General features: G+C 33.7%; 2 protein-coding genes across 3 annotated transcripts; one reads left to right on the forward strand and one right to left on the reverse strand.

Moving 5' to 3' along the window:
- Positions 1 to 6,707: 6,707 nt before the first annotated feature.
- Positions 6,708 to 10,705, reverse strand: LOC106404675 (major pollen allergen Ole e 10). The gene is made up of 4 exons (XM_013845372.3): positions 10,338 to 10,705; positions 9,096 to 9,509; positions 7,041 to 7,071; positions 6,708 to 6,952 (listed from the first exon to the last, which is right to left on the reverse strand). The coding sequence occupies exons 1-4, from the start codon at positions 10,393 to 10,395 to the stop codon at positions 6,766 to 6,768; spliced, it is 690 nt and encodes a 229-aa protein (XP_013700826.1). The 5' UTR covers positions 10,396 to 10,705; the 3' UTR covers positions 6,708 to 6,765.
- Positions 10,706 to 12,851: 2,146 nt separating this feature from the next.
- On the forward strand, positions 12,852 to 14,771 carry LOC106405429. Of its 2 annotated transcripts, none has more exons than XM_013845979.3 (4): positions 12,852 to 13,828; positions 14,014 to 14,113; positions 14,206 to 14,278; positions 14,545 to 14,771. In XM_013845979.3, exons 2-4 carry the CDS (start codon positions 14,029 to 14,031, stop codon positions 14,555 to 14,557), a joined length of 171 nt encoding a protein of 56 aa, XP_013701433.1. In that variant the 5' UTR covers positions 12,852 to 13,828; positions 14,014 to 14,028; the 3' UTR covers positions 14,558 to 14,771. The 2 variants fall into 2 exon arrangements, with proteins under 2 accessions (XP_013701433.1, XP_013701431.1); XM_013845977.3 differs by having other exon boundaries at positions 13,528 to 13,924.
- The last annotated feature ends 5 nt before the right edge of the window (positions 14,772 to 14,776 follow it).

Below are 14,776 nucleotides of genomic sequence, written 5' to 3' on the forward strand. Positions count from 1 at the left end.
TATTTTATCGAAGATTTTCAATCAGTCAAATAAAGATTTTGACTAAAAGAAGATTTTCGTGGGGAAGCTATATATTAAATTTTATATATAAAGTGAGATATTTTAAAATAAACTATAATTGATATTAAAATTAGATAGATAACAAAATACAACACTATATTATTATTAAAAATCTATGTTAACTTGTAATTGTAACATCTATGTTAACTTGTAATATTTAGTTTTATGTTTCAAACATTGTCAACTGTTTCTTTTTATTATTGTGAATATATTTGACTACTATACATTTGTGACCCAACATGGTTAAATAGGTACACGCTGAACAAACGCTAATGATTTCAAACCGTGTCTGCGGTATGTAATATTGATAAAATTGAAGTTGACTCTCCTGCGAATATGGACAAGTTAAGAAACGCGTGAACCTTGTCGTGAGAGTGCTTCTTTAATCTTCTTGCAGACGAGATGGGATAACATTTTTGTTTACACATTTTGAGACTAATACAATTGATAATTTTAAATAATTATCGGAAATAATGAAACTACATAAGTATATATATCAATCAAATATAAAATTTCTACTAAAACAATTGATAAATAAAAAATTTCGATTAAGTTGAATAATTGCCACTTTGAAAAGTACTTATATACGAAGTTCTCTATTAAATACTTAACTGAATATGTTATGTAATTAAATTACTGAAAACCGGTATAACTGAAGACATTAATTTTATGTTTTAACCATTGTAACATTTGGTTCATACTTTTTGCAAGTGCATGACTGTGCGTATAAATGATTTCTTTGTTAATAAAGGTGGCTACAACTTCAATCATGGAACTACCTGAAGATATTGTATGCGATATTTTATCGAAGATTTTCAATCAGTCAAATAAAGATTTTGGAATTGTAGATTGGTCAATAAAGAGATTTATAGAATCTCAAAATCGTTTTTTATTTTTTTAATCTAAAGATTAGGAACATACTCAAACCTCCATACAATGAGAGGTATTTTTCTAAACATAGTAACTTCCTAGACGATTGTGTTCTTCTTAATAACAATGTTGAAGCCATGTTTTTATCTGGCATAAATGAATTCTATTTTAAAAGAGACAAACATAAAGTTCTCAAAGGATTAAAACATGCCGCAAGTTATATGCATGCAAAATCCATGTATATATTAGGTTTTATTGTTATTGGAGATGGTGATTTAACACAAGGCTCTACATTAATTAAGGAGATATTTAATAGCAAAGGAATATGTCAGCTTACAAAATGTTACACAAGTCTTAAATCGCTTTCTTTGATGCTTTCAATGAAAAAACACAATTTTTATAGAGACATTTTGGACGGAATAGAAGTGCAAAAATATTGTTATTGTGTAGATTGTTTAGTATAAAAAGAACTTGTTAAATTCCTTAAATATTTTTATAATTAAATAGTAAAAATGGTTTATTATTTCCCTAAGAGGTTATTAAATGTTTGAATTTGTAGCATACGATTTATTTTGCTTACATTATAATTAAAAAATATATATATATATATCAATAGTAAAATAATATTTTCAGTGATTATTATTTTTAAATTTATAAAAAAAATTAAAATATTAAACTAATTGAGATGAATGTAACATACCATATGTAACTAAAATCTGGAACAAAATAAAAATACCAGTTGTATTGTACCTTAATAAGGTTTTTTAATATTATATATTTTATTATATGCATCATTGGTTGATTTAGTTAAATATTTAATATTTTAAACATGTTTTGACTGCAAAATCATACTTTAGATCAAACGGTGTGCCGGTACCATTAGAAGGAAGCTCCTGACTGTTTTGGTTGTGGTGCTGTTGTTGACCTTCTGCAGTTGAACATGTAAACAATGGCAAAGAAGCCCCTGCCGCAGTTTCATGGGAAAGCGCCGGTGCATGTGCTTTCAACAGGGGCAGGGAAGATGATGAAAGCGGCGTTGAAGAAAATGGAGTTATGTGATTAAGAAGTTATAGAGGTTCTACCGGTACAATATAAGAAGGCGAAGACATGTTAAGGAATGGAACTAAGTTTTGAAACAGTTTGGTTGGTCCTGCGTTTGAGCTTGGAAGAACTTTTACTTAAAGTTGCATCCCTTGGCTTAGTGTCTAAGCAATCCACAAATGAAATACCTAAACAAAATTAACCAAGTATCTGAAAATGTTTATATTTAATTTAGTATTGTTTCCCCCGCGAACCGCGGGGGTCCGAATCATAGTAGTTGATAAAGGAAGTCATGTATAGTAGATTCTCAATAGTTGCTTCGCAGGAGGAGTTGAAACAGCCCTCTCTAACAGCTCTCGTCATTACACATTCCAAAACTATATGTCTCTGTTTCTCTCTGATAAATATTCTAAATTGGTATCTTTCTTCGAGAAGGCCACTTCTGCTCTTAACGAAGCCAAAGAATCGGTTACATCCATTGCAGAATCCGTCGGTGCCTCTCTAACTTATTCTTAGAAAACCGTTGCAGCCTCCACCGAAACGGTTAAGACTCGCAACAATACCAGAGATAGTGTTTGATGGGTCTACACAGGTTGGTTCTATAAGATTTAACAGAGTTCAGGTTGTGTGTGTGATGAACAAGCCCTTAAGGGCAGGAGATCTTGTCTTGTGACAATAATGGAAGAGAATAAAAGAGAGACTGATGGAAGAATAAGAATGGTGTGAGATTAAGAGACTTTGAGTGAGAGATTAAGAGATTAGAGAGACTGAGAGATTAAGTAACCAGAGAACAGAGATTGAGAGATTCAAAGTAACCAAAGACTATGAAGGAGAATGGAAAATCCCCCTTACTCACTTAAGAGTTACAAAACATCACTTATGAGCTTATATGTGCTCTTTACAACTTGCAATCATAAACCTAAATCTAAGGGCTGTTATAACTTGAATTTAAATGGATGGATGAGATGGAAAGATGGTCTTGGTCGTGGCTGGCTCTTCCTGATGGATAATTGGTCCATTTGAATCTGGTCAAGGGAAGGCTGACTCCTTATTGGCTAGCTAAAGGCTCCCATGAATCTGCCCACTTCTTTTGCTAGATACATGGTCTCCTTTTGCTTTTACTTTACAGCAAGGGACTCTCCTTTCCAGACTGTCACTCGCCAGCCTCTCCTTTGTCTTCTTCTCTTAAGAATTTTGTCTTCTTCTCTTAAGAGTTTTGTGTTCTCTTACTGTGGTAACTCTCCAAAGTTACTGTGGTAACTTTTGAGTTACTGTCTCAACCAAATATTCTCCAAATGGTGTCTAAGTCCCTCCTGGACTTAAACCCAATCTTGCACAGCCATAAGATCACTTCTTGACTTCTTAAGACCCTCCTGAAGCTTGACAGACAATCTCTGTAAGACTTGCCCTCTCTTTGCACTAGAACCAAACTACTCCATACTTCTCCTTTCACTCCATTTCTATTCTTCAAGTTAACATTCTAGAGCTTGCCCTATCATTGTACAATCTCCATCTTCTCTTCAGTTCAACATTCAGTTCAACACTCCCCCTCAAGCTTGATTCTAGGAGATCCTGAGCCAAGCTTGGAACCCTGAAGAGTCTCCCTCATTAAAAACCTTGCAAAGAAAACCCTGTGGGACAAAACTTTGCAAGGGAAAAAGAGTAGAGCTCTTAAGGGCCTAGGGATTGGCCAGTGATCTCTTGTGCCTTAGAACCAGTGTGGTTGGACACAAGAAGCTCTGGATCACGGCCTAATAGGTGCAGCAACTCAATACAGCTTTGCGTACACTTCACACTTCAGCTTCACCTCTTCATGGAACCGGTTTGAAGTCTCCCCCTCTCAACTGACTTCACAGCCATTTTAGAGAAGCTAGGACACGACCAGATCATCTTCAAAACACCAGTAAGGCTGATCAACACTTCACACACGGCTTGCTCTCTTCATCGAACTGGTTTGGGTCTCCCCTTCTCAACAGACTTCTCAGCCACCTTAGAGAAGCTAGGAACTGACCAGGAACATCTTTAGTGAGGCTCAAGCAATGGTACCTGATACATTATCCCAAAGGTGCATCAGTACCTATCAAAACCAAGAAAATGAATATCCTGCATCACACTTGATGCACACAATCTCACAATTCAATCATAATCATCTTAAGTATCTTTTCAAGTACAAGCAATGAATAAGATGAATGAAAAGGATTGAAAAGAGTTTTAAAAGTCTAAGGGAACTTCCCTTGTGTTTTTGTGAGTTTCCTAACTCTCTCAATGCACCATCTTCATGTCATCATCAACTTCTTGGAAAGGCAGAATGGATTGATCAGCTTCTCCTCAATCACCTCTCATTGAAGCCGCATTGATGGAGAGCCTTCTTCCTCACTTGCCAAGGCTGCTCTGAACAGCCTCTTGCCTAGACACGCCACTGACTTGGCCCGGTTGATGATCCTTGTAGAAGCTTTTGCAAAAGACTTGTTACTTACTGACCATGGATCATATGCATTAAAACTCCCCCTCAAGCTTAGAACCGAGACTAGAAGGAGCTAAGCTTGTGATGATTCTATGCATCTCCATGGTCTAATAACTATCATTTTTCATGATAGCTTTCTTCTTGTGAGTTTTCTCTCTTCCTTAACTAGGAGTTAGGGTGTTTGAATCACCATAGAGTCCTCACAAGGCAAGTTCTCACTGTATAATAACTCATGCTACACTTCCTGTAGACTATGGACTGAACATGTCCTATGATATTATACAATGGCATCCTCTCATTGCATAATCGATCACACTACACTTCCTGTAGATTATAGATTAACACATCCAGTGATGATTTGCAATGGAACTAGACCTTTTGTCTTCACACTTTGGTTTGGCTTGTCACTGTATCACTTCTTTGTGTACCTAACATCACCACAACTCAATGCAAGATCAGATCATCCCATTGGGATCAAACTAAGATCATCCATCCTGTTTGATCACCAATGCCACAACAATATATAAACCTTGAAACAAGCCAATCAATCAAGGCAAGAACAAGCAGTTTTAAATCTCTAAAATGACAATGCAAGCTTTAAACAATACATTGACAATTTAGGCTCATTTTTAAATGCATCAATTCATGAATGCACAATCTTAAAGTATTAGCTATATGAATGCAACAGGTTCAATCCGAGAGCAATATTAAAGCTATGCACAACAGTTCCAATCAATACCAATGATGCAAGCAACTTAGACAGTTTCTAATTGATGCAAGACAATCAATGATGGATTAAACATAGGCAATAGCATCAGACAACAATAGGATTGAACTTAGACAGTATGAGACATGCTTATGTATGCAAAACAGCTTATCAATCATGATGCAAGCAGCAGAGACATAAGCAGCAGAGACATTCTACTCAATTCTACAGAGTTCAGGTTGTGTGTGTGATGAACACGCCCTTAAGGGCAAGAGATCTTGTCTTGTGACAATAATGGAAGAGAATAAAAGAGAGACTGATGGAAGAATAAGAATGGTGTGAGATTAAGAGACTTTGAGTGAGAGATTAAGAGATTAGAGAGACTGAGAAATTAAGTAACCAGAGAATAGAGATTGAGAGATTCAAAGTAACCAAAGACTATGAAGGAGAAGGGAAAATCCCCCTTACTCACTTAAGAGTTACAAACATCACTTATGAGCTTATATGTGCTCTTTACAACTTGCAATCATAAACCTAAATCTAATGGCTGTTATAACTTGAATTTAAATGGATGGATGAGATGGAAAGATGGTCTTGGTCGTGGCTGGCTCTTCCTGATGGATAATTGGTCCATTTGAATCTGGTCAAGGGAAGGCTGGCTCCTTATTGGCTAGCTAAAGGCTCCCATGAATCTGCCACTTCTTTTGCTAGATACATGGTATCCTTTTGCTTTTACTTTACAGCAAGGGACTCTCCTTTCCAGCCTGTCACTCGCCAGCCTCTCCTTTGTCTTCTTCTCTTAAGAGTTTTGTCTTCTTCTCTTAAGAGTTTTGTGTTCTCTTACTGTGGTAACTCTCCAAAATTAGTAACTTTGGAGTTACTGTCTCAACCAAATATTCTCCAAATGGTGTCTAAGTCCCTCCTGGACTTAAACCCAGTCTTGCACAGCCATAAGATCACTTCTTGACTTCTTAAGACCCTCCTGAAGCTTGACAGACAATCTCTGTAAGACTTGCCCTCTCTTTGCACTAGAACCAAACTACTCCATACTTCTCCTTTCACTCCATTTCTATTCTTCAAGTTAACATTCTAGAGCTTGCCCTATCATTGTACAAGCTCCATCTTCTCTTCAGTTCAACAGGTTCTTGGTCACTCTTTTTACATGTTTGTTTGTCCCGAAAAAAAAAACATATTGTAATACGATAGTGTTGTGTGGTTTAGGCAAGAAATGCAGTGGAAAATGCTCTGTCAAGAGGTATAGAAGGAGCTAAATTTTTGCTTCATGTTTTTGAAGAGAAGAGGACTGAAGTTTCGTCCAAGCACGTTGGAGCTGTTACTAATGCTTCTGATGGAGCATCGAGCAGCAGCACCGTGGCAAGCCGAGACCTCCTTGTATCCACAGACCAATCAGGTCACAGTATTTAAATAAAACTCTCCATTATAATAAAATCCATTTAGAAAAAAAAGAAAGTGAAATTGTCACTTAACTACCAGAATATTGTTTGTATGGTATAATGTATTTATAAATACAGTATTGTGTATAATAATACTATGATATATTAACGATTAGGTTTGGAACTGAATTAAAAACTAGCTTAAATTTTGATTTATATATATTACATGACTAACCTAATACCACCACGGGAACATGATATAAAAACAAAAAACAAAGAAGATGAGAATGGAAGTAGAGATATGAGCAAGTTCTGGAAGAGGAGCTTGAAGCTTCGGGCTTGGGAGTCGGGTGCGATGGTATTCTCCCAAAAAGCCCTAATCCATCCTCACTTACGTTCAATGTCGATTCATTCGTGCTGCATTATCACATTCCAACATAGTCATCATCTCACAAATTCTTGTGTTATTATTATTAGATAAATAGTCTGTTTTCCAGAGATCTACCTTGTAGACGGAAAGTGGCATGATCCTACACCTGTCAACAGAGAAAAACATTTATTTAGATGGATTCTCTCAACACAATCTCAATGGTGCAAAAAAATAAATCACAATCTCAACCCTGTTTATGTCCAATATGTACTACAGTTGGGTCACGAAGAAACAGTTAATATTCGAAAGCAATTTGCAATATTAATTGATAGCACACAAAATAGTATGTACAAAAAGATTGTAAATAAATATATTTATTGGTTTGTTGATTTATTACCTATTGGATCCTCTATATATTAATAAAGAAACATTTAAAATTTGTAACTTTAAATTTGTATTAATTAAAAAAAGTTTTGTTTAGATGTCACTTAATTAGGATGTCAATTTGGCTTATGTGACATCATAAGAATCAATTGAAAAATTAGTAAGCCCAAAATCTAATTATTAGAAAAACTTATGTTAACCCAAACATAAATATATATGATATGATAAACTTAATACTCACCGATCTCATTAAATTAATACTCGACGATCTCATTAAATGAGACTTTCTTTAAATAGCTCAAAGTTGATTTATATTGTGATCCAACATAATTTTTTTTTTTAAGTGTAAGATATACTCTTAGTCCGCATCACTTGGACATCAATTTAAATCAAAGTTTGCTATATATTATGGCTTATGTATTGAATGATTTTGCTATAAATCGGAAAATAATAATTTTTATGTGTTGATTTTTTATTTAATAGCAAAGAGACGCATCTATTCAAAAAAAATTTGTTAATGAAAGAAAAAAAAAGAAGAATATTGTTCGTTTCTTAAGCATTCCTCACCTACAGAAATTTATATAAAGAGTAATACACAAACTAAGTTGTTTAGTTATTACCAAACGAACTTATATATCAAATATTTTTCCTTACAACACAATTTTTAGAACTTAAATTATGAAATTTATATTGAAAATTAAATAAGGCTTTGGCACCTACCTAATTATTTTTCGTAGTCTAGGAAAACATTAATAATGACATTTCGTAGTAATTAATGATACATATCACATTAACTCACTTTCATCCTTTAAACAAATAATTATAATACCATCATCTTTCTATATTTAAGCCTTAAGTATAATAACAGTCGGATTACAAAATTTTATATTGCCTTAATGTGGTCCATAACCAAACTATACTTCAAATTATAAGTCTAACCCAATTTGTAATTGTATTTTTAATATTTTAATTGTCCATTTTATGTCAAAAAGAAAATAAAAATCTAATATTTTGAAAATTAGTGTAACTTCAAAGTCGAATATATATAAACTTTATTTACTGATAAGTTAGTAAAAGAAAATATCCAAATATATTGGTTTAACATATATATGATTATATAAACAATCAAAATTGTATACATATAAAAACAATTCGATCATATATATATAAATCTTAAAATTTTCAATACAATATATTTAATATTTTAATAATATAATTCAATCCTCGTAAAGTGACCACGACGTACTAGTCAATATTATTATTTTTCTTTTGTCATGATCATTCTAGTTTATTACTAGTTGTTAGAATATAACAACTACAATGTTTTTTTCTAAAAAAATTCCAACTAGTAAACGGATACATACATTTCTTAACTCTAAGTCTCTTATGTCAGCATACAATAAAATCAAAATGGATAAATGTTCTAATAAGTTACTAATTTTAATACCAACCGTAAGGAGATGACTTAGAGAATAAATACCCCGATCCTTAAAGGATTCTTGCACTGTTCCATCAGTGGGCCCCACAAAAAATAAGAAGAACCGGTTACTAAAGTTGCAAAATACGGACCACTTTTGGAGATGTTTTTGCACTGTTCGCGAACCCCAATGACACGTGGTGACCAGTGATTGGTTCGTTTTAATTTATTTTTTTTAATCAGACAAAGAAAATGATAATAAGAACCTCAAATGGGATGTTAGCGTTAATGATGCTCTTATTAACATGATTTGTTCCAGGTCCTACAAATTTTATTGGATAGAAAAATCACATATTCCTTTGAATTAAATTTAAGACAGAAAGACTTACTTGGGTCACCACTGATAGTGACAGCACTTCCACCAAAGTTGCAACTACTAGGGATTGGATTCTTCTGGTAATAACTGTTAAATGCAAAAGATGCATGTGCTATCAACGAGTTTGGATTATAACACTTTCCTCCTCCTTGGATCTCTGAACAGTCTGCTCCACCGATCCCGCACGCGTAGTCCAAAGCAGCTTGTAACGCTATTTTTGGAGCGTTCTCTCTCGCAACGCACCAACTTTCACCTGGGTGGGCTGCAACGCGTGGTGGCGTTGGAACCGTTAGTGGCGTTGTGACGACGGCAGAAGCGTCAGAATCAGAATTAGGGACAACGGTTGGTTCGCTGGTTGTTGGATTTGTGGCTAAAGGTGTGGTTATGTCCTTTTCTTCTTCTATTGGTTCAGTAATTGCTCTTGCACCTGTAAAATCACATAGTTTTCGTTAATGGAATAAGATGTGAGAAACATTAACAATGATGTCTCAGATTTGGTTGGTAAAGTTAGAGCATAATTAATTATTATCATCTCTAAGATAAGTGCCTTTAATTTGTAATAAAAAGGTAAAACACGAAGACAAACCTTAGAAACAATAAACAAAAAGACAATATAGAGAATCTTTGAACTGAACAAGAAAAAGTAACGACTAGAATAATTGCAAGCTTCGACTCCATTCCGGTTCACATGAGAAAACAAAATTAACTTCATCTTTTTTATAGATACAAATTCACCTTAATTTTAAAAATAAAGCAATTAGAATTTAGAATTCACCTATCTACAGTATTGATATATTAAAGAAAATTGAAAAAATTCGAATCTGGTAGAACTAGATGAACAAGAAAAGGAACATTTTCCTAAGAAAAAAAACATTTCTAATCAGAATAAGATAATTGAAGTTCTAAAGACATATTTTATAGATTTTCTGAATAATGATTAACTTTCCGCATCTTTAGAATAATAAATCCCAAGCTATATATAAACGTTATTTTTAGCAAGAACGAATTCAAAAACGTTTGGATTCACCATTAATCAAAACTATGGTGTTATATCACTTACATATGTTCATATATCAAAACAGTGTGGATTAGAATAAATCATGTGCATATTCTATTCCTTAGAAAAGAATAAAATGAAATTTGCAACAACCAAATCTTACTATAAATATATATATGCTACTTTAACAATATTTTATTTAAAAATAAAAACTGAGAAAAGCTTTTCTTGTTTCAGCGATGGATTGAGAAAAGTAACCTGGGAAGACGAAGTAGAGAAGAAGAAGACTTGTTACTATTCTGAAGCCTTTTCCCATTCCGAAAAACACAACCGTAACTCTTCTTCTCTATTAAAGCTCTAAATCTTCCAGTCTTATGTCTCCAAATACTTCTTATCAACTAAATATAGAGAGAGAAGCTGTGTGTAAGGAACTTGGGTTTATGGAGTTGATTGCTGGGGAGTTGGGGAGAGAGAGAGAGAGAGAGAAAGAGAGGGTAATGATTTGTTTGGGATTTAGGTTTTGTGGGCAATGCAAAATGTAATGTGGGCTGCTTCTAGTGAGTGATGCTTGTAATGATGGTTTTTCCTCACACTTTTGATTCTTATATTCCCTGGTTCTTTCTTTTTTAACTTTATTCAGTCACAATGAGAACTTTTTCATTAGTTTCCTTTCTTTCTTGAACTTCTACATAAGCATAAATTATTTGCCGCTTAGAATAGCATAAACAATTTGAGTTGTGGGTCTCACATCACATAACTATCACTGCATAGCTCTTAACTAAAGATTTTAAAGTAAACAAAAAACATATAGAGACTTAATCATCTTGACCAGAAAGAGATAATCACTTATACAAACCTTGCAATTAACAATTTGACCTCGAAAATAAACACTTTGTATTTTACATGGATGTGAAAACTGTAGAAATTCAACATGTTCTCATTATCTTGTTCATGTTTACATGTCTAGTTTAAATTAGTCATGTCATGTACAATCTTTCTTATGCAATTGTATTTTTAAGACTACTGACTTATTTGAACAAAAAAAAAAAAAAAAAGGACTACTGACTTAATTTTTTTGCTTGGAGAAGCGATATCCACTATTTATAAAACATAGAGATCTGCAGCAACAATTATTTCAGTATATCATTTGAAATAAAGCAAGGCATAGTAGTATACTTTTTGCTCCTCAAAATATAGCAATTTGATTGATTTTGACTTTATGTCGAAGTAGGACCTTCAAAAATATAGCAACAGGCGTACTTTTGACTAATCTCACACCAACTTTGTGTATTTATTATTCATATTTTCACCCAGCTCTCGTTGTAGCATGTATAGGCTATCTAGCCAGAAGGTAACTGTAGCTATAATTTAAAAATGTTTAGACCCTTATTTATTAAAGTTTTTATCTTCGATTGCGGTAATCTCCTTGCATTATCTACACAAATATGAAATCATAACTTTAGAAAAAGAAGAAAAAGAGTAGAAAAAGAATAGAAAAAGAAACTTAACGTTAATTACATCGACCGTATATTTGTGCGGTGGGATTTTAGTGGACAAAAACAACCAAAGATACAACTTTCGGTGTTAAAAAGAGTACTAAACAATAATAAAGTAATAAGAAGAAAACATAAAATCAGAAATAACCCCGTGTAAGAGGGTAGGGAAGATGAGCAAATGAATAGGAAAAGCAAGTGGGACTCAAATTGGTTATAGCAACAACATAACAAATGATGAAAAGAGAATTTTGGACCGACTATATCCAAAATTCGGATTCACCTAATCTTAATGGTTATAAGAAATTAATTCTTTGACATTATTTGTTTTTTGTTCTATCGATTCTCTTAAGTTACTGTGTGTCACATTAATTGGCCGATGAATACAATAGCAACCCTAAAAAGCCTTCAATGTCTGAGTAACATACACAGTCAAACAAAGTTCAAAACCTCTGCTAACTCTTTAGATACTACTACAATTACTAAATATTCTCTCATTTTTATAAAACGCATTTCAGGTATATCTTTTTAAAACATACTAATTCAACTTTGGATATTACTCAAATGAGTATGCAGAATGGCTTGAAAACTTTCTCTCACTGATTCATCATCTTTATCACTACAAAGGCTCGTAGTGATGAATTTTTTTTTTGGTAAAACAAAATTTTATAGATAACTAGTCTCCATTAGAAGAGGAATTGTTTACAAAGATGATAACAAAGTCATACTGGCTAACAAATTTTGCTGCAACAAAAGACAAGCAAAAACACAAAGATAGAAGCTATCATTATACATAAACAACTAACATTGCGGAGAAATCCTTGTATTCCGACCACACTAGGCTTAAGCAGCGGAATGACGCCATGGAAAACAAAGAACACAATCAGTGATCTAATGCTTGTGATTGGTTCCGCAACTAGTGCAGGAATAAAATTTTTAACACTGGCTACAATCACATAGGTGATGTAACACCAAAATGTTGAGCCTTTGAACAGTACAGAGAGCAAATCATCCGTAGAGCAATCTTCCAAACTAAAGGCTGACCTTGCAACACATGAGCAGCAACAATACAAAAGCCATGGTAATAGTAAGGTTGAAGTTGGTTTCAAAAGAATGTTGATAATCAAAATCTGAAACTGCAACGAAGCTAAAAATCTGCAATTTAACTTTGAGTAATCGGAAGATTGAAGTTGGCTCGTAGTGATGAATATAATCATATTTTCACAATTAGAGCCGGTCCATAAATTTTAAAGATAGAAACCATTTAACAAAAAATAAATAATTTTATAACAATTTGTGAGTCATATAGTTTATTTATAAACTCAAGGATTTTGGGGATCAAAGTCAATATTGTATTGGTATATATCTAAAACCGACCTTGTTCATAAGGATCAGACTTGATCGAACACAAACCCTCTAAACACCTTCATTATTTGGCATCAAGCTCTGGATTAGAAATAACAGCTTCCACCTACATTTAGCTTTTCTCTTTTCTTTCATCGTTTTTTTCATGGATATTCATGGAAAACAACCGACCTTTGGCCTGGAGAAAGAGGAAAAAATCATTTAAAGAGTAGCAAAAGGGTCTGATGATCTCTTCTTCTCTGTGCTATTCATCCTATTTTTTTACTTATATGGATTGTTATTTTGCCTGAATGAATGATTGTTATATAGAACATTATGGTTTCATTGAACCAAGAATCGATCACTCATCAATACAAAAAGCCGAACAAGATTCTTCCTGATAATCAATGGAATCCTAAGATAATACCATCTATCCCATTGAGCATGTCAACGTTTATTCCTGTCTATGTAGACCATATTCCGCCACATCTGAGAGTACACATAACACATATTGTAGCCCAAAACTCATTGCTATTTACAGTACCTTTTAAGCTTACCAAGAACAATGTTTCTCAGCTTTATCTGGTTGACTGGATCAAGGAGATGATGGTGAAATCACATGATAGTATATGTTATTGATCCTATCTTCCCGGAGTTTCCAACGTTGAAGGAACTAAAACGGATTTGTTTTTCCTTCAAAGATTGCTTCAAAATCAAAAGTCAAAAAAGAGAAAAACCTCAAATCAAACCAACATTTTAAGAAAAAAGGGTTTAGTTTCAATTACCGGTATAAGAGAAACCATACCATTAAACCGGTAATATATAATTGGCCCAAAGTGGTTCTACGACACTTCACCAATCACCATCAAGCTCCTTCTCTGTCTCTCTCTGATTATACAAACATCTTGGGAGGTAATCACTGTATCGGTATTAGTACGTATCCAGTTTGAAATTCGCGGTTTAAATTTTTTTATTTTCTCCACGTTCTCTCTGTCTGATCCTTACAAGGTAACTTTTTTGAAAACTTGAAACTGGGGTTTTCCGACCGTCGAATCAGAGGATCTATAATGTTTTGTTTTCTCACATTCTTATGGCAGGGATCTGATTTAGATATGAATTGGGTTCAACGCAAAATCTACCTTTACAACGTCACATTTGGGCTTTACATGCTTGATTGGTGGGAACGATACCTTTTCAGTATCCTTTCTCTTGCCTCGATCTGATCAAATTTGAATTTTGTTTTGTTCAAGAACAGAGCTCTTGCCTTTTCCTTTAACATTCTCTTTCAGATTCTTTGGTTGTAATCCTGATGTGGTTTATTCTGTACAATGGATCTCGCTACTTCTCAGAGCTTTGCAAGAGGTAGAGCTTAGCTTTCTTGATTTCATGTGTTAGCTTTTAGTTTGATTTAATGTTAAATAAATAATGTTACTTTTTTTCTCTTAAGAAGGGATTTAAAGGGTTGTGAGAGTTGGATCTTTATCTAAAGCCTTTGATTCTTTGGGAGTTTGATCTTTGCTAGCTTGTGTTGAGTATTTTCAGAAGAAGCACCTGAAATGACTTTCTTGATTATATTCTATTGCGTTGTTATCCCCTGTTTGATTATGTTTGTTCTTCTCTTTCCACAGACATCTTTCTTGAAACCAGGTCATAGTTATCAATGCCATGGAAGCATGAAAACGACATGGTCGTCTGAGACCTGTGCCAACAAAAACTCATTTGTTCTGCTTTTTCTTAACCTGCTTCTTTGGTATCATGTCTGATCATGCAACTGCCATATATGTCTTTCTTTTATCACTTGTTTTGAATTTTCTTTTGTTCAATTCCACTTCCGGTTCATATTCCAATTACATTCGATGA

The sequence above is a fragment of the Brassica napus genome, chromosome C4 (assembly GCF_020379485.1).
Source record: "Brassica napus cultivar Da-Ae chromosome C4, Da-Ae, whole genome shotgun sequence".
In the NCBI taxonomy this organism is placed as follows: Eukaryota; Viridiplantae; Streptophyta; class Magnoliopsida; order Brassicales; family Brassicaceae; genus Brassica; species Brassica napus.